At 30.6% G+C, this 21,179-nt stretch overlaps 1 protein-coding gene across 2 annotated transcripts; it reads right to left on the minus strand.

Moving 5' to 3' along the window:
• Window positions 1-3,101: 3,101 nt before the first annotated feature.
• On the minus strand, window positions 3,102-18,595 carry LOC111903578 (LEAF RUST 10 DISEASE-RESISTANCE LOCUS RECEPTOR-LIKE PROTEIN KINASE-like 2.1). Of its 2 annotated transcripts, none has more exons than XM_023899345.3 (3): window positions 17,784-18,595; window positions 4,497-4,526; window positions 3,102-4,293 (listed from the first exon to the last, which is right to left on the minus strand). In XM_023899345.3, exons 1-3 carry the CDS (start codon window positions 18,553-18,555, stop codon window positions 3,134-3,136), a joined length of 1,962 nt encoding a protein of 653 aa, XP_023755113.2. In that variant the 5' UTR covers window positions 18,556-18,595; the 3' UTR covers window positions 3,102-3,133. The 2 variants fall into 2 exon arrangements, with proteins under 2 accessions (XP_023755113.2, XP_023755112.1); XM_023899344.3 differs by lacking the exon at window positions 17,784-18,595 and adding an exon at window positions 10,716-12,555.
• Window positions 18,596-21,179: the final 2,584 nt, after the last annotated feature.

Below are 21,179 nucleotides of genomic sequence, written 5' to 3' on the forward strand. Positions count from 1 at the left end.
AATTCATTTCCTAGTTGAACATTGTTGAAAGAAGACATAATAATGAAAACTTTGAAACTTATGTCACAGGAAACTATGATGCTACAACCCTAGTCAAAAGTGGAAATCTGGTATGTATCCTTGGATGACAGCTTAGTTTAATACAAGTTAATATTTAATCCAAGTACTCTTTGTATTTTTAGGATAATGCGTACAACAATACAATGACAAAGGTTGATGCTGCGAAAGCTAACTTTGACAAGCTGACACAAATGAGATCTGTTTCCTTAGAACATCACAAGGTTTACACAAAATTCTAACCTTTTCATGTTAACAGAATTAAAAATAAATATCCTTTTGATGTGAGTTAATAGTTAATCTCAAATTGTTGGTTTGTTCACAAATCTTTTTGTTTTACAGGTGAAGGAATCATTGGAGAAACTGAAGGGTAGAGTTGAAAATTTTAAGGTTGGTTTTCATAACATATATTTTAATTCTTTTATGTCACATTTGTTTGTCTTTGCTTACTACTTGACCCCAACTCCACATTAAATATGCACTGATTATTTTAGTTCTTTGCTTACAAGTATCAAGTCATATAGTGTTATTATAGTTACATACTTGTAAGTATAGTATGTTTCTATTTTGGTGGGTTGCAATCGGAACTAAAGGATATGCCTAGTGAAACCCTGGAAGAAGAGCTTCAAGTTCTGATTTCTGACAAGTCTGGAGAAACTCAGTATCGTGAATCTATGCAAAACCAAATCGACACTATTAAGGTAACGTAACCTAAATATGATGTTGAATAATTAGATTCCTAACAAAGAAAGTCAAGGAAATGAGACTTTCACTATTAAGTCATTAATTTTACTATATTAACAAACACATTGATTTAATGAACTTAATGAGTCTAATGAAGCAATATAGGTAATTACATTTCCTATAAATTTATAAGCTTATTGTGGTGTGATGATAAGCCTCAAGAACTAATTTTGTTGTACTGTTGTAATCGTGGGGATTGTTCCAGCTGGGTTGTGGTCCCAGTGGTCCCTATTTTGAGGATTATTCCCTTAGGAGAGTATTTAAGCTTGTGTGTGGTGTAGGGTTGTTTATGGAAAATTTTGTAATTTTTCTTATGAACTTGGAGAGACTCTCACCTCTATAATTGTGAGAGAACTATCATCAATCATATGAGTTCTTGAGTATATGTGCCTTTGTGAGTTATTCTTATTCATAGCTTATCATGTGAAGATATGGTTGAAGTCAATAATACAGGACAATTGGATTGTGAACATCTTTTGAAGAAACAAAAAGAGAATGAAGAATGTGCTTATGAAAAGAAATAAGAAAATCAGCTCTAAAGGAAGGACAATGCTGGTAACAGGAAACAAATAGCTGATCATCAATGAAGTCAAATAATGTCTAAAGATGTTGTCAATTAGTCATATGCCTCTTTTCATAATATTTATATTTAATTGCTTATGCACATTGATTTGAATTGCTTATGTGAACCTAAAACTAAAGATGTTCATCCTTCTGATCTATGAGTGGCTGTTAGTGATAGTCATAAATTCTCTTATTTACTCATATTTCTAACATATGTAGAATTGTAAAATTTATTAAATTTTAACACTGTAATAATTGTTGGTGGGTTTTTAATGGACCAGGGACCTCTCAAATTACAAGTTATAATCATTCTTAGATGATCTAATGGTGTCACCAGATTGTGACAAAGAAATCAAGATGGAATTTGTAAATACGCTTATTTGAGAAAGACAAAATGCAATCACCAGTTCTAATAATAAAAAACTATTGGACTTTTAAAGGTACTAGTGGCAGCCTCTCATAAAATTGATAAACCCTAGCAGTTTGGGCAATGATTTTGCAATAAATCGAGCAGTATACAACTTGAAATTTACCAACAAATGAAATTTGTAAATACGCTTATTTGAGTAGCAAAAATACCTAACAGTGAGATTGAGGATGCAGCGGCAACGATTGAGGAAGTGGCATCTATCGAGGAAGCGATAGCGATCGAGGAAGTTTCGACAATAGAGGAAGCGGCGGCGATTGAGGATGCAACGGCGACGATCGAGGAAGTGGCGACTATCTATGAAGTGGCGACGATCGGAAGCAACGACGATCGTGGAAGAACCCATAGGCCGACGACAGCGTCCGGCGTCGACGAATAGAGGGTGATGATAGTGTTCAGATCGTCGTCAGGAGTGGGAGGGTGAGATTTAATTGTTGTACGTATCAGTTTTTTAATTTTAAGTGTGGCTTTTGTTTTATGTACTAGTTTTTAGTTTTATCACGAGATTTTAATTTATCGGGAATTATTGAACAATAGACGAGAAATCGAGAAAAGAAAGTGGTGGTGTTGTTGAGATGGGATGTATAAGTGGGTCTACGCTTGAGTCATCCTTTAAGTTGGGATTCACTGAATAGAAAAATTATGTAAAATTGAATAGATGGATTTGCTAAAAACGTTATTTGGGCATTCGGTTATAATTAATAATTTTCCTTTTATTCTTAAATCTAATTAGTCACGATGCAGTTGTTATATTAGAATCTTTTTAAAACAAGAAAATAGAGAAATTAATGGAAACAATCCCAAGTAAAAATCAGTTTTTGTTTTCAAAATTAATACAACAAAATCAAAATTTTAAAAGTATTAACATAATAATAAAGTTCCATAAATATGTAATAACATATTTAAATAAGAAATATAAAATAAATTGTTAATATTATAATTAAAATTTTTAGTTATTATAAGAATTATTTATACGGTATTTTTAATAAAAAAAAGTTTTAGTGGTATATCAAGTCATTATGCCACCTTCTTTCAAAAAAAAAAAGTCATTATGCCACTGATAAGTATGAAATTTAATGAAACAAAAGATTAAGTGCCATTAAATGTATTAATTTTTTAGTGGCATATAATAAGTGTCATTAAAAACCATGATATAGTGGCACATTAATCATATGCCACTAAAAATGTGTGTCACTATATGTCATTTTATTTGTAGTGAACAAAATTAGAGCATATGAAGATATCACCAAGAGTTAAAAAAATTATAAATTTTACATCAATCTTTTCATCCATAAAAAACATGAAACCATCATAAAAATGCAGTTTGATTTCGTTAATATATCATGTCCTTTGTGAAATACATGAGTGCTCATCGGTCACTTCTTGCGATATGTTAAACATGGTGGTTGGTGATCGTGGTGGAGAAGAGAAGAAAGGTTTTGGGGGAATTTCCAATGCCTCCATGCTTCCTTCCAACATTTCAATCACTTCATTAATCGATGGTCTTTGCTTGGGATTAGTTTGTATGCACCATAAGCTGACTATAGTCATCTTTCTAACATATTCATTTTCTGTAGAAGATGTCACACCATCAAATAAGAATTCATTTGTCTTAAGACGGCTATAAATCCAATTTGGAAAATACATGATTTCACTCGTATCCTCGGATCCAACACCATTATAAACATTGTTCCTTCCTCCAACCATTTCTAGTATGAGCATCCCATAACTATATACGTCAGATTTATGGGACACTCCACCGAAGTTTCTGTTAAAAACTTCAGGGGCAATATACCCGATAGTGCCTCTAGCCTCCAACATAGAAACAATACTATCTTTTCTCGAGTACAATTTAGCAAGGCCAAAATCTGCTATCTTTGGGCAAAAGTCTTCATCAAGGAGGATGTTATGTGGCTTTATATCAAGATGCAAAATACGAGTGTTGCAGCCACGATGCAAGTAGTCAAGACCCCGTGCAATTCCAAGTGCTATCTCATATAACTTGTCTACTCCTATGTGTTCACTTGTACATTGAGAAACATGGCCATATTTAAACTTCTCTAATGATCCATTTGGCATGAACTCATATATCAGAGCTCTTTTTTGATTGTCAAAACAAAATCCCAAGAGAGTAACAATATTAACATGAGAAGTCCTACCGATGCTTGCAACTTCGTTTATAAATTCTTGTCCGCTTGCTTTCGATGAGTTTAAAAGTTTTACTGCCACAAGACGCCCATCTGATAGTTTTCCTTTAAACACAGTACCAAAACCTCCTTGTCCTAATTTAACTTGAAATGAGTTTGTCATTTTCTTGATATCAGCATATGTGTATCTTTTTGTACTTAAGGATCCATATTGTATAACAAAGGTCTCAACACTTTTGTCGTCCTCAGTTTGATGCTTAAATAGCGCAACACAACTGCTTGTTGAGGATTTCCGAATGCAATATATTATGAATATCAACACAATCAAGAGAAGTGCAGATCCAATTCCGAAAGCTGTGACAAAGTAAAGTTTACAATTTCAGTTAAAACACCTTGAAAATCTAATAATCTTATTATAACTTTAAGGGCAGGCCAGCCGCGAATTAAATTGTCGGCAAACCCTTCGTTCAGTTTTGCTTTTTGCATGCAATACAGACTACTTTTAATATGGGCTACATAATTGAAATTTATCATATAAAGTAATTAAATAGACTTACCAAGTTTTATTCTCAACGAAGTTGGGGACCCTACAAAAACATTGTGAGAAATGTTAATAGCAAAGTCCATCCATAGGAGTTTTAGAAGAAATTAAAGAAACGAGAAATATTCATGGCTTTAGTTCCATTTAAGCTATTTATACTCTTATCACTTATTAAATTATGTATGAAACTCAAATTACTTGTTGCAGTAATTCTTCTTTACTACAGATGACGTGTACTTTCTGAATTTATTTAGGATACATTCATGACATGTTTGGTTAATACCTTTTTTAGGGATGAGCATATGGACCGAGGAACCAGCCGGAACCGGAACCGGCATCGGAACCGGAACCCGATGGAACCGGTCGGGCCGGGACCAGGACGTTATTTTTGTGGATTTTTGGAACCGAAAACCGGTAGGAACCGGAACCGATATAACCGGAACCGGTAGAACCGGCAAAAACCGGTAGAACCGGCAAGAACCGGAACCGTATGATGCTATTTTTCAAGGATCGGTTCCAATATTTGAAGACACAACAAGAACCGGTAGGAACCGGAACCGGTAGAACCGCCGGGTCGGTTCGGTTCTTGATTTTGGCCGAAGCCGGTTCCCGGTTCCGGCCGGTTCGGTCCTTTTGCTCATCCCTACCTTTTTGTTCTATGAACTGTTTTGTATAATGAAATAATTCATATTTTTGTGACTTTATTGTGGTTTGCATTTTTAGCGGCTAAGGATAAAAAATGTTGCAACTTGTAAAAATCGTCTTTTTGGTAGGGTTGGGTTGTGGTTTTTGTCTCTTAATAAACTTGAAATGAGTATTTTATATATATATATATATATATATATATATATATATATATATATATATATATATATATATATATATGTCACTGTTGTAAAAATCCCGACTAGGTCCCGATTAATCTCCGATTAATCTCTAGGCGCTACTCAAACGATTAGAGGGCGCCTAGCGATTAATCTCTGCATACATAATGAGTGAAACATTATAAAACGATGAAATTATAACAATTTGAAGAAGTTTTATCTCAATGGAAATTATTTGAGGCATGATTGGCATTGTATTAATCATATTAACCTATTTTGTTATCATATTAGTAGTATTTACGAACTTTAATATGATATTAGTCATATTTATTTTTTAAAAATTCAACAAATTAGCAATTAATGGTACCCGATTAATCTCCGCCTAGCCGATTAATCCCTTGACCCCAGTCCACCGACTAGCTAACGTCGAGCGTTTTTTACAACATTTATATATATATATATATATATATATATATATATATATATATATATATATATATATAACAAAAAGTTCAATAGAGAACTATAATTATAGGTTATAAGAACCAAATCTTTTTTTTAATTTCTAGAGCTTATTCTTTATCGAAAAAAAATCTAAAAATATCTAAATTCATATATTAACATTGTGAATGTGAAAATATTTTTCGGATTCACCGTGTGAATCCGGATTCACGTTGTGAATTTTCGAATATTCACATTGTGAATTTGACGTAAATAAATAAATAAATAAATAAAATCGAGTTTTATAGCATTGGAAAAATGATAAAAAGTTATGAATTTCTGTATCTTTATTTTTTTTATTTTTTTTTTTTGATAAAAAATAAGTTTTAAAAGTTGAAAAAAAGATTGGTTCCTTGGTTAATTATGGTTCTCTATTGAACCTCAATATATATATATATATATATATATATATATATATATATATATATATATATATATATATATATATTCAATAATCTCTAACCAATTATTTAATGTTTTATTTAATTAGAAAATTAGAATGGACCCAGTGCGGATTAAGGATTTGAACTCACATGTTTCCAGTTTAAATAAGGTGACGGAAACTAGTCGAAATATTTATTTTATCAGGTCGGATTGTCGATAATACGATGTAAGTCAAATTTAGTATAAACTTTAATACCAAAGATCAAACTTAATTTATATAAAAAAAATACAAGTAATGTCTTAGGATCATTAACACCTTTTTGTATATACAAACTTTATATTAAACAAAAAAAAAAAAAAAAAAAAAAAAACTAATTGTGTATGATTAATTTGTCTTAGGATCATCCATACTATAGTTTTGTTTTAATAGACAACAATTCATTAGTATAACTAACGATTTGGAAGAGAAATACAATTTCTTTTAAATGAGATGAAATACTAAAGGTAGACAAGGTTTTGAAAAAATATATATTTTTTTAATTATTTTTAATTTTTTTTCAGCGAATTTATTAAAAACCTGCAATTTTTTATAAAAAAATTAATTTTTTTTTGTAATCTCTAAGTATTTTTTATGCATTTTTATGATTTTTAGAATTTTTTTAGGGTTTTTTGTTTTCCAAATAACCCTTATATATATATATATATATATATATATATATATATATATATATATATATATATATATATATATATATATATATATATATATATATATATATATATATATATATATATATATATATATATATATATATATATATATCACGGATGCCTCCATGGGCTAATTGGCACCCATCATTATTCATGAACAATTGAACACCACCTTGGGTGGTGGTTACAGGGTGGTTAATGGTTCTTAGTGGCTGTGGTCCTTTGTGGCGGGAAGAATGATGGATATCGTTCAATGATTTTCATTCTTTCTCTCTTTCTCTTTCTCTCTCTCTCTCTCTCTCTCTCTCTATATATATATATATATATATATATATATATATATATATAGAGAGAGAGAGAGAGAGAGAGAAAGAGATAGAGAGAGAGATTTTAAATAATTAAAAAATATATTTATTTACTTAAATAATAAAAATCAAAAAGGATATAATGATATAGAGTCAAAGGTATATAAAGTGTTTAGTATGATTTGATACCCACCAAGTTAGTGATGGGTGGTGTGTATTAAATAGCTCAATGCCATCTAGAGTACTTATCACTAAAAAGTAATGTGGTGTGTATGACTTCATCACCAAATGTAACCACATTAAGTTGGCATCCCACCATTACACACCACCGTATTTAATTTATTTTTTGATTATTTAAACAAAAAAAAATATTTTTTTAATTAGTTAAATATAGAGATAGAGATAGAGTGATAGAGAGAAAAAAATATGATTGAATGTGGTCATTTGTGGTGGTGAACACATTTCAACGCAACATTATGAGTGACTTTCATCTTTTACCATATTGCTACATCAACCACAATTATTGTTAATGGTGAATACTTTGAATGGTCTAATTGTAATTTATTACTCATTTTTGTAACTGTAAATTATATTCTAGTAGAGATCCTATTACTAATCACAAACTGAAACCATCATATTCGCTAACATTTCTTCTTATCTATTTAGGGCATCAATAATGCATACAATTCCATAGAGTTCAATAAATTTTTACATTATCATTTTATATTTCATACAACTTTATCAATATTTTAACAATCCATTAAACTCTATAAAATTCAATAAAACATACTTTAAATATTTATTCAAGAGTTAATTTTTTTTTCCAATTGAAGAATTCAATGGTTATTGAACTTCAAATCCATTCAATATCATTGTGACATCTCATAACGATAGAATTTCATTCATTAAATGAAAACTAAACTTGTAATATCGTTCAATTCTCTCGTTAAACTCGATTTGTGGATGCTTTAACCATCCATTGTAAATTATTTTATATCTAATAGGCAACAAACTAAGTTTATGGATTAGTTGCTCTAAAAAAACTAGTAAAACATATACCCAATTGCTAAAATAATATAAAAGGTTTTTGTGGAGATCTAACGCATCGTCTTGTTCATATTTATTCTAGTTGTTGTTTAACATTCTTCGCTATAACTACTTTTTATATAACCCTTAGGGAGGAGGGAGTCATTCTCTCCCAACCCACTGTCACATCATTTTTTGTTTCATCTTTTCCAACCGACAACACACGGAAACCCTATCTTTTTGAACTCATTCAACACATTCAATTAAAAAAAAATACAAAACAAACAAGATAAAATCTTAATTAGCAATAGAGTTACTGTCGGTACCTCTCCCGCTTCAACGAGTTGTTTAATTGGTTTCACTAACTTATATCATCATCTCTCTCTACTTTCTCTCTCATTTTCTCTTGTATCATGTGTTTTAAAACTTGCACCTTACTTTTTTTTATTATTTTTTTAATTGAGTGAGTTGAATCAGTTGAGAAAAATATGATTTTCGTGTGTTGTGGGTTGGGAAAGATAAAGAAAAAGAAGAGACAAAAATTAATGTGATAGTGGGTTAGGAGAGAATGACTCCCTCCACCCTTAGAGGAGTTAGTTGGTAAGCTATTAGTCATTGTTATTTTTTGTCAACAACTAATTAAATAAGGGAAGACTGCAATAAAGTCCATACATATTGGTCTCATAATCGATTTAGTCATTATATATTTTTTTTATTCAATGAAGTCCCTAATACTGGTAATCGTATTCAATTTAACCATTTAACCCGGTCGACAGGTTATCCAACTTTCAAAAATTACATTTTTAGCCCAGATTTCAAAATTTATTACAAATTTGGTCCAAAATTTACACTTTTGGCCCAGATTTTATATTTTTTTACAAATTTGGTCCAAATTTATCCTTTTTGCCCAAATTTTAGAATTTTATTATGAATTCATCCTAACTTTAGTTTTTTTAACAACTTTTTTTCTCAAAATTTTGTTTCTAATATGTTTTTTTCTTTATAAACTCATATTTATACAAAAAAAAACATATTTTCACATAAAAATCTTATTTTTTCTATATAAAAACTTTTTTTAAAAAGTTTTTGTATATGAAATATCTACTTATAAAAATAGGTTTGGATTATTTGTGTGATTTTTATTAAAAAATCAATTAAGAAATTAAAAGTAACCCAAAATATACTATCAAATTATAGTTTGTCGAAAACTAGTTAGACTCATTTTAATATTATTTATTTGCTCTTTAATCACATTTATAAGACAAATAATGTCAGTTCTTAATTGTAGTTCATAGAAAAAAAAACGTTTTATTAAAAAATTTCGACATCATGTTTTTGAGTAGGTTGTGATACTTTCTTTGTGAAGCTCAACTCAAGCATGTTTCAGGTGTTTGAGTAATTTTTTTTACCAAACTCATGTGTAAATTCTTTAAAATTTTAGTTAAAGTATTCTATTGTATTATTGATAGTCATAATATTTTATATAATTATGTCGCTATTGTATTTGGTCATTTCTCACTCCCCTAAAAACATGTTTATCGATAATAAATTGCAATCGGTATTCCATATAACAGACATAAAAAATAAAGGAAATACAAGATTATAAATAATCCAAGTAAGAAGAGGTTGATTGACAATAAAAAATCACAACCTAAATTGGACACGTGCCATGAATGAATATGTTTTATTTAGATAATATATTTATTAAAAAGTTATAAAAAAATATATCAAAATTATGATTTTAACTTTTTTCTTAAAAAAATTCTTACGAATAAAATATAATATTGTTATATTATATATATTTTAAATTTTCATATATAATGTAACTAGTTTAAACTTTCATATAAATGTGATTAAAGAACAAATAATCCAAACATGTTTTTATAATTTAGGGTTACTTTTAATTTCTTAATTGATTTTTTAAGAGATATCAAACAAACAATCCAAACCTATTTTTATAACTAGATATTTTTTTATACAAAATACTTTTTAAAAAAAGTTTTTATATAGCAAAAATAAGATTTTTATGTGAAAATATGTTTTTTTGGTATAAATATGAGATTATAAAAAAAACATATTAGAAAACAATTTTTGAGAAGAAAAGGTTGTAAAAAAAACTAAAGTTATGATGAATTCATAATAAAATTCTAAAATTTGGACAAAATTTGTAAAAAAATTTAAAATCTGAACCAAAATTGTAAATTTTTGATCAAATTTGTAATAAATTTTGAAATCTGAGTCAGAAATATAATTTTTGAAAATTAAATGACCTGTTAACCGGGTTAATTTGTTAAATTGAATAAGTTTACCGATATTTTAGATTTAATTGAATAAAAACATATATAAAAACTAAATCTATTATAAAACCAATATATATTACTTTATTGTAGTTTTCAATTAAATAATCCAAATAAATATTAAAGAAATTTGAGCTAAGTAAATAATCCAAATAAATATTAAAGAAATTTGAGCTAATCCACAAACCTGAGCCGCATACCAAACTGGAAACACCATCTGGGCAAATGCAAGAAGGGGTGGAGGAATTCAAATTGGACCAACACGACCCACCAGATCTCTGACACCGGGAGCAAATTCCGCCGCCGTCCACCCTGTACTCCATCTGAAAACCCATCCACAACAACTCCTGCAACGGCATCGTTTCACTCCGGTTAAAATCCTCAAACGCCGTCCTCAAAACCGGCACTCCAATCACACGCTCACATGCATCCCCTACAGCAATCGATCGATTCCCAATGAAACTAACTCTCCCATCTTCATCACCGGAACAATTAAACCTGTTCCTATTCGGAATCGACCTAACCACATCTTCCAGACACGAAAAGTATATCCCTAGAAAAAGAGATCCATCGGGAACGTAACTAAAAAAAGTGTAGCGAAACGTGGTAAGGTCAATCGATTCATTCGGTCTCAACAAACAAGCATTAGGTTGATCACCTTCCCAGAGATCATCAAGGGCGAGGGTGAGTTTAGTATTGTTTTGATCGATTCGACCAACACGGAACGTTGTGTTGTTGATTTGGAGAGTGGTGATGTTGTCTTCTCTGCAAGTAAGTTCGAATCCCTCGAGTCCACAGTAAGATGGACGACCGTTTCCCCAAAAGGGATAGCTGATATATGTGATCGACTGATCACAAGCATAGAACGTGGTTGAACACTCGTTAAATTGTTGGATGGTTGCGAAGGAAAGAATTGGGAATAGAAAGACGAATATACTACTAAAGGAAACATCGGTTGAAGACATACAGATGAAGATTCAGCAAATAAAATGAGAATAAATTGGATGGCTAATGGAAGGAAAGTAGCTTCAAATTTCTGTAAAGTATGAAGGGCGAAAACGTAGAGCTGCTAGTATTGGCTTTTCGAATTGTTGATTATTCAAATCGAAATTAATTTTGAGTTTAAAGTATTGACTTTTCGACTTTTCGACTCATATTATTTTGGCTTCAGTAAACCTATTAAATTATACAGTATATATTAAAGAATTAAGGAGTACAATTACCAGAACGGAAATTCTCAAGGCATGTTAAATTCAAGACGTGTTAGTTGTTGCATTAAATAAAACTAGTTTTATATCGGTTTTATGGACGGTTGACCCATATAATAAAAAAATATTGATTTTATTAACATTTTACTTTGGAGAGATTGGTTTAAGGGGCTTGTACGATCAGACCAAAACCATTACAAATAATTGCTTGGATCAAAATACTGGGAGTCCCACTACCAGTATGAGACGAAAACAACTTCACCATAGCACGGCCGCTCGGCAAAGTTATCAACCCATTCGACAACATCTCTAACAGAAGAGACTACTCCATGGGAAAGGTTGGAGTAATAACATCATCGAGGAAATGGATCAACGAAGAAATAACAATCGTGGTTGAGTGTGTGGAATACCAAGTCGGGGTAGTCGAATATTCAGACGATTGGTCTCCGTTCAAACCTTCACCATTTGACAAGGTAGGGGAATCTGATGAAGAGGAGGATATCGAAAGCGGCTGTGGAAGCCGATGAAGACAGATGGAAGTCGATGAACAGGAAGAACGAGAAATTCGACCGGTTGATTAATGCACGAAGCAAGTAGGAATGTCATCACCGATGGCTATCGACGGTAGTGAAGGCATGATTGGAAATCCGGATAATACAGGGGCGGCCGAAGTGAACCTGCTGATAACAGAACAACCGACAGATGTCATCTACGATGACAACATTAATGGCAAGGCTCCTCTTCCCAGATCAGTGGCGCCGATTGAAATTCCCCAAAATCTAGGGGTGTTGATCGGGTAATTTTTTCGGGTTTCGGGTAATTTGGAGTTTTCATTTAAAAAAAATACCCGTTACCCGACCCAAATTAAATTCGGGTAGTAGATCGAGTTTGGGTAATTCGGGTATTACTCGAAATATATATATATATATATATATATATATATATATATATATATAAATTTCTTACTTTCCTACCAAAAATTTTCTTTTTATTTGATCTTGACTCTCTCTCTCTCTCTCTCTCTCTCTCTCTCTATATATATATATATATATATATATATATATATATATATGAATGACACTTAAAAATAAATTTAATGAAATAAATATGTCGTGCTCTATTAGTCTTGTTTATATAAACAAACGTGACATAAACGAAGTTACTCAAACTTTGAACATTAAGAGTTCATAGTCAATAATACTTGAGATATCAAGTAATCTTTTAACAACTTAATCTAATCTAATAAAAAATAAATTTAATGAAATAACTATGCCGTGCTCTATTAGTCTTTTTTATATAAACAAACGTGATATAAACGAAGTTACTCAAACTTTGAACATTAAGAGTTCTTAGTCAATAATACTTGAGATATCAAGTAATTTTTTAACAACTTAATCTAATCTAATAAGATGCTAATAAGATGTTAAAAAAATAAATACTTAAAGATCTTAGTTTAAAAGTTTAAAATGTTTAAGATAATTGTAGCCATAAATTTTGCTATGTTCTGAAGTTTCGTCAAGATAATGAGTTTTTAGTTGCAAAAAAACTATAATTTAGAAAACAATTGAGTTTTAAAGAACATACTGACATATAAACAATTGTTCTTAATATTGTTGGTGCCATACTACCATAATAAAAGAGATTCATGTTTTACAATTATGATAATTAATCTGAGCGTGATCAAATACTTGCTGCTACAGGGTATAAGCTCTATGAAAGTTTTTTTTTTTTTTTTATAAATAATTCGAGTATACCTGAAACCCAACAAACATACCCTATATACCCGACCTAAAAAAAATCAGGTTACCCGAATACCCAAAAAAATTAACCCGATACTCGATTTACCTGATACCCAAAAAAATCGGACAGATAATTCGGATATCGGGTATTTTCGATGCGCTACCAAAATCCACACATTGGAACCCAAAATTGCTTTAACAAGAATACATAGCACATGATTCCAAAATTAGTGGCACCTCCCAGGAACTTCCCTGGCCTTGGGCCGGTCCATAATTTTGTACCCGTTGGTTCCTATGGCCCAACGGCCCAAATTCATGAGAGTAGTGATGTTGTCTTCTCTGCAAGTATGTTCGAATCCCTCGAGTCCACAGTAAGAAGGACGACAGTTTCCCCAAAATGGATATATGTGATCGACTGACCACAAATGTATAACGTGGTTGAACATTCGTTAAATTGTTGGATGTTTGATAGAGAAAGACTTGGGAGCAGAATTAAGATGATGTGTAATGAAACATTGTTGTGAAGAGGAAGTAATGGAGATACAGATGGATATTTAGGGGATGAAATGAAGGTATGATGGTCAATAGAAGTATGGTAGCTGAAATTTCCATGGTGGGAAGGGATGCGAATGAAAGAACGTCTCGCTGCTAGTTTTGACTTTTTGGATTATTGATTATTCAAATAGCAGTTACATTTCAAATCCTCTTTAATAAATAAATGTTTTTTTTGTCACTTGTTACACTCTCATTCAATTTGCCAAGTTTCATTTTATGGTTATTTTGAATTAATTTTTATTTTCTCACATGTCATTTTATGAGTTTTTCTATTTTATTAAATTTCACATAATATTTTAATGTAATAACTGCAATAAATATAGTAATAAATGGATATTGATTTCCCTAATAAACTTACCTTTTAATTTCAAAATTCCCAAAATTAAAGTTTCTTTTCTTTATTTAAATTATTTTTTTAAATTTAAAACATAAAAAATATTTTCATTATAATAAATCATTATTTTTCTTATTTTCTTAGAAATTCAGAGTTCTCAAATATTTTGACCTTTATATTTAACATTTTTTTTTAAAATTAACCCATGTAATACATGAGTCTCACAGCTATTAAGGATAATATGATGATGATGTAAGTTATAACATATGGTTTGACTTATGTAAATTTCATACGATTGTTGTTTTTTACTTTTACATTTAGTTTATTTGTGCCGGGGATACAATGTTTCTGACAACATCATAACAATTTTACGACTGATTCAAAAGATGAGGAAGACAATTAAGTGAGTTATAACAAATTTCTTATGTTATAAAAACAATATAAATCAATTATTTTCTAATAAACTTTTGTTTCATTATATTTTTCTCTTATCATACATGTGGTAACTAAAATAGCAATATACTTTGTGAGACCAACGTAAATATCAATTTACTTTTGTTAAGACATTTACCACAATAAACAATGTATGAATGAATTTGAGAGGTAATTTAACAACAGCTTTGACTTTTTTTTTTTTTGAACTTGATTTCATTTATTATGTTTTAATCTATTGTTATTCTTTTGTTTTATTGTCTTTTAATCTACTGTTATTATTTTGTTCATTCATATGTTGTTTAAATGGGTAGATTAGTTATTATATAATGCTAATATGAGACCAAATTAGTAGAATGGTGATATACAACAAAAAAACAATTTTTTTTATTACATCGGTCACACTGTCCACCGGACAGGTATAACACTAGTTAAGAGATAGTTGATTGAAAACGAGATTTCGATTCATTATTGAAATCTTTGATTATAAAAGATTATAAGAGATAATAGTATGTGGTTGCAAACAGAAACGATAATATGAAAAGTGTATATTACTAACTGTTAATTGTTAATACTACAATTAAATTAAATGCGACTTTAGATAATGATGTTTCGTTCTTTTAAAATTTACAGAATAATATTGATTAGAGTACACATTTAGTTCTAGCATTAGACCATCTCGTATGGTCATCATGAGACCTCTCGTAGTATATGTGGCCACTAACCACAAATATGAATACCATCTCAAGATGTTAGTGGTGGCTACCGGTAAACAACTTTCTTGGTCAATAGTGGTGGGTAGTGGCGAATCTAGAACCAAAAACCACATGGTTCCTTATGTAAATAAAATTGAAATAGGTTGGTCTTTTAGCAAAAATAGATAAGTCTTTTAGCAAAAAATGATATAGTTCCTACATATTTTCTATATATATTTCTTGTATTAAAAAATAAAAGGTAGGTCCTAAGACCTACCTTCTACAAGGTTAGATACGCCCCTGGTGGTGGGATGCACGAACCATCGCACTCAATCAGTCTGTTTCACTCTCTAATTTTCCGTATCTCTCTTTATCTTTCTCCATCTCTCTCTATAATTTAACTAATTAAATATATATATAATTTATTTTATTAATAAAAAATAAAAAGGACAATGGTGTGTATCTCAACCTTAGTGGTAGTTAGTGGTGATTATATCACCCACACTATAATAAGTAGCCGTGAGTATAATCGATGATCATATGTACATGTTTAATTGTTTGAAGCATCTCATAGATTTCTAAGCAAATAAAACATTGTTGTTTCTTTATATAACAACGTTTCATATTCCAATTTATAGAATAAAGTTTCAGAAGAAATATAAAATCAGTTTTCACTTGAGGACCTTAATGTATAACGATTTAGTCGCAACTTATTTAGTTCGTGCCATAACTGATTTAGTTATTTAACCTTTATATAAAATAACATTGTTATCAAATTCGTATCATTTAATAAGTTCTACGAAAGTGATTTTTTTTCTTTTACGGTAAAACGCTTGTTTTTAACAAAATATACACCCACGGTTAATTCTTATCACAAAACCGTGCACAATTTCAGTTATAACACATTTAAATAATTGAAATATGGTTATATAAATAAAATATTAATAAAATATAACTTTTTTCTAATTATAATAATTAATATTTTGGCATATTAAGTAAACTTTTTTATATTTTAGTAAGACGTATTGACCACAGCACGACTTACAAATGTGTAGTCATTAACTATTTCTATGTGTGAGAATTAGAAAGATGTAAATTCCGTAGTTGTTAAAATGGTGTTTTCAATTGTAAAATTGTAAAATCATACGACTTTACGACCCCACACGTGAATATCGGTTCCGATCTCATTAAACTTGTTTTTCGTTAGAATCGTAGCGGAATCATATAATCAAGGCATAGAATTGTTCCGCACTTACATTTCCGCTATTTTTCTCATTTGAACGATGTACTTTACCTTCCAATTTTAAACGACCATAACTTCTTCACATATAGTCGAATTTTAATGATCTTTGTTCAACGAATTCGTATCGGTGTTAGGTCCAATTTGGCAAAAGACTAGAATATTTTTACTTTTAATACTAAAGTTTTAAACATTTTAGAACTTGTGGATGCCTCGTTTGTTATGTAAGATTAGATTGAAATATATGTATTAGCTATTGCAAAGCAAAATGCTTTGAACATTTTAGAACTCATTGACAATCAACTTATGGATAAAGAGTATATTTGGTTGTTAAAAACTGTTTTTATTTCCTAAGAAAATATTTTCAGAAAATAAAGTTGAATTTTAATTTTCAGTTTTTAATGACATTTAGAACTCATTGACAATCAACTTATGGATAAAGAGTACGTTTGGTTGTTAAAAACTGTTTTTATTTCCTAAGAAAATGTTTTCAGAAAATAAAGTTAAATTTTCATTTTCAGTTTTTAATGACAACGCGTTTGATTGTAAACGGTAGAGTTTTCATTCTCAATCTTAGAAATTTGGAAAACTGTAAAACTCACTTTTCTAACTTACATATAATTTGGAAAATTGAAAATTTTTATTTTTAGAAAACTTTGTAAAGTTAAATGAACCAAACGTGTTTTCAAAATTTCAGTTTTTCTTTGATTTTCTTAGAAAAACTAGAAAATTTTTCACAACCAATCGCACCCTTTGTTTGTGATTCTGATTTTGCAAATCCAAAACCTTCCGATTTAAAATCCTAATTTTGCCAAACTTTGTAATTATTCCCAAAACAGGGTTATTGGCTTAACTTTTCAAACCCCAAAAGTCCTTTTTAGAAAAGTTACAGAAAGTCAGGATTTCTTGACTTTTCTAAAAAATTTCTTTTTCTTATGTAAAAACTTCAAAAAATAGCTTCTAAAACTAGTTTACTAAACATGTTTGTTTTTTTTTTTCTTTTCCAAAAGGACTTTTAACACCCCTAAATGTGGGATTTAACTTACACGTACCATTCTTACAGTGACGCTTCGTGGTCGTACCGCTGGAGCAAAAACACATGAACTCTCCTGTATCATTATTGTAACCACACCGGCCATCAGAATTTTCACACATTTCGCAATCCTCTATTTCCCACCATCTTAGCTCGAATCCTCCCCTCAATGCTCTGATGAACACTATCCCCAGCTCATTTATTGAACGAAATACATCCAACACCGTCGTTACAATAACATCGTCATCGCATGAGTACTCATCCCAATTGAAATTCGCCGGCTCGGAATTCACACTATTAACGCACGACTTATTAGTCCGGGAACTCAGACACGGTATTTCATGAGCAAAATGAGGAACTCCGTTACAATTAAAGTGTATACTTAGGTTCACGTTCTGATCCGAGAAAATGAAAGGCAAACTTTCGATGGTGATGTTATGGTTCATCCTCGGGCAATGAACGGCAGTAAAAACGTCGTAATCTTGGAGGACGATACTTCTTCTTCCGTAGGTTATATTTTGGATATAGTAAGATTCGTATTCCAAATTAATAATTGGAATATCCCGTCGATCACCGTTGTTGGAGCAATTGATTCCAAAACCAGGGTAACCGCAGAACTGGGTGGAGGTTTCACTGCCGATCCTCCAAAAAGGGTAGCTGATGTTGATGTTCCCGCAACTGTATGCAGGGCAGTTGGGGTAATTTGAATCAATTGATTGAGCGTCCATGGAAATGAAGAAGAAGGGGAAGAGGAGGAGAGAGAGGGAAAGAGAATGGAAAAGGTTAGACATACGGTTTTTGGAATTTTGAAACAACTTATTACAAAACTCTTTTTGTATTTATAACAAATCTAAATTTTTTATTTTAGGGTTACAACAAAGAAAAAAAAAATAGTCGCATGATAACTTTACTAGATAAAAAAAACACTCGTTTTAAAAAATAAAAACATTTTCTTTAAAATATTATATTTTGAATTGTACGATGATCATATATGAATAACTTTTTTACTTGAATCCTATACGACTATACGATAGACTCTGCAGCAAACATGAATATTGTTGCTTAAACATCATTTTTTAATAACCCCGTGATTTATATATACTATATCTTAACAATAAAAAGTTGAACCTTTGTTTTAACGATTATAAATTCGACATACATTCTATTTAAAAAAATTACAACGAAGAATGTATAAATTTTCCACAGAAAAAATGTTCGACATACATTGTACTATTAAGCAAGTCAAAAAGTATATTGAATTATAAATCTTCCACAGAAAAAATCAACCTTATTGGTTTCTCGGAAGTCACGGGTTACAAACAAGTCTTCTCCAAAATTCTTCCACGCTGTTTTCTATGCAGCCACAAGGTACAAACAATATAAAATTATTGAATACCATGTCCTCTCTAAAAAAACAAATAATAGTACTTTTGTGGTCAAATATAAAATATTACTATATCCCTATTATATTAACAACACAAAATATAGAAGTTGATAAAACACCCGAAGAAGGCTGCGGTGAATTCGAAATTGGATTATCAGCAATCGCTTCGGCGGGTTCAAACGCCTACGACTGTCTTATTTCCTTGGGTTTTCTAGGCTCCATCCAATGATTTCTAATGAGTGGACTACTATTCACGGAAGAAAATGTGTCTCTGTGGGATTCGGAGCTTAAATGTGTTGTGGTCATGTATTGAAATTTAACTTTGTATAGGTCTTGCGGTTTTGTAATCTTATGCTTCGCACTTTGTTAGTATGTGACAAGCCGTCGTTAGCTTAGGTGTTCAAACCTCATTGGTTAGTGAATAATTGTTTCGCTTCTCACACAATATATATATATATATATATATATATATATATATATATATATATATATATATATATATATATATATATATATATATATATATATATATATATATATATATAAAAGAGTTAGTTAGATAGAAAGAGTAATTTTTGCTAGATTTGTTATTTCGTCATTATATCAAACTTATCTTTGCTCTCTAATGAAATTGAATATCTTATTTACTTTCATGTGTTCATCTAATCTAATTTGATCTTTGCAAAACATGAATTCTTTGGTTTAGAATCTTATCGTTCCTATCAAGTTGTATCAGAGCAGAGCACGATTTCTGTGAACTATTTTTCTAAAACTCGAAGTTTCATGATTAAACCGGCACGACTCTGTGTATCGTAAAAAGTAATTTTTTGATAAACTACTTTTAGCCTAAGTGGTATAAATGAAAATCATAGTAGCCATTAAACCGAGAGCGTAGATATAAAGAAAGTCTAAATCTGACTTTGTTAGAGGAAGTTGTGATTTTTCTAAGATTCAGCTTAATAGTATACAACTTAGAAATCGAATTTTAGATCGATCGATTTTAGCCAAATAGATCTAAACAAGAATTGAAGATCTCATTAGTAGGAGTTCAACGATAAAAAGACAGTCCAAAACGGAGTCCGTATGTAGAAGTTATGAATTTTACACAATCATTAGCAATGTAATCTTCTCAGACTGTAAAATTTAAGATCGATCGAAAATTAGCTGATGGGGTCAAAAGGAAAGTTGCATTACTCAGAAATACCTATGCGTGTATATAAAAAATGTCTGAAAGGAGCTTGTATGCGAAAGTTATGAATTTTTTAAGATTGAAGTTTTACATGTGTTTTTGTTTGCTGCCCACGCCAGTACGTTGGACGTAGCGCTAAAGTACGTTGGGCGTAACTCAAAAGTACGTTGGGCATACTCCGACCTGGCAACCTATATATAAGTGGCGAAAATCGCTCATTTGCTCACGTCTTGCAAACCCATTTCTCCAATACGTCTTTCCTCTTGAGTACAAGTTCTTATACCCCTTAAGGGTGTTTAGAAAGGCTCAAGACATCAAAGAGCCCGACTAAAAGGAGCTTTAGGGTCTAGATTCTGCCAGCACAATTCCCAACTTTTCGTTAGAAACTCTATAAGTTAAGTTGCAATTACTATGGTTTCAGTGTAACATATGTTTAAATTCATTATCATTTTTATGAACACATAAACAAGATTTATCAGTGATTCCAAGTCGTTATATTGATTGATGTACTTATGGGGATGATGACAAACCCAAATTTCGTGAGGTGTTTAAAATGGGATTTCCAAACAGTATACTCTATATATCAAACATAACCTACCATCGACATGATCCTACATGGTTGTCCCTTATCAACTATAGATCAGTAGACTTTGAATTAACGACGAATCTAAACTAATAATTAGTCACAAGAAATAATAAACTAAGACTTAGTGATAATTGAACCTGGGTTACGTCAAAGGAAAGGATAAGTGTTGAATCGAAGCGTTGCCCAACTTACCAGTTGTCACTTCAACTAGTGAGTGCATACTTACTTTCATTTTACACATAGATATGAAGTATCT

Source organism: Lactuca sativa, chromosome 8 (genome assembly GCF_002870075.4).
Source record: "Lactuca sativa cultivar Salinas chromosome 8, Lsat_Salinas_v11, whole genome shotgun sequence".
NCBI lineage: Eukaryota > Viridiplantae > Streptophyta > Magnoliopsida > Asterales > Asteraceae > Lactuca > Lactuca sativa.

Coding starts and splice junctions, on each gene's coding strand:
- LOC111903578 (XM_023899344.3), bottom strand. CDS start 11,493: ATGTCTTCAACCGATGTTTCCTTTAGTAGTATATTCGTCTTTCTATTC. Junction 4,527..10,715: donor CAGTTTGGTATGCGGCTCAG/GTTTGTGGATTA, acceptor ATGTTTTTGTAG/GGTCCCCAACTTCGTTGAGA. Junction 4,294..4,496: donor TTCGTTGAGAATAAAACTTG/GTAAGTCTATTT, acceptor ACTTTGTCACAG/CTTTCGGAATTGGATCTGCA.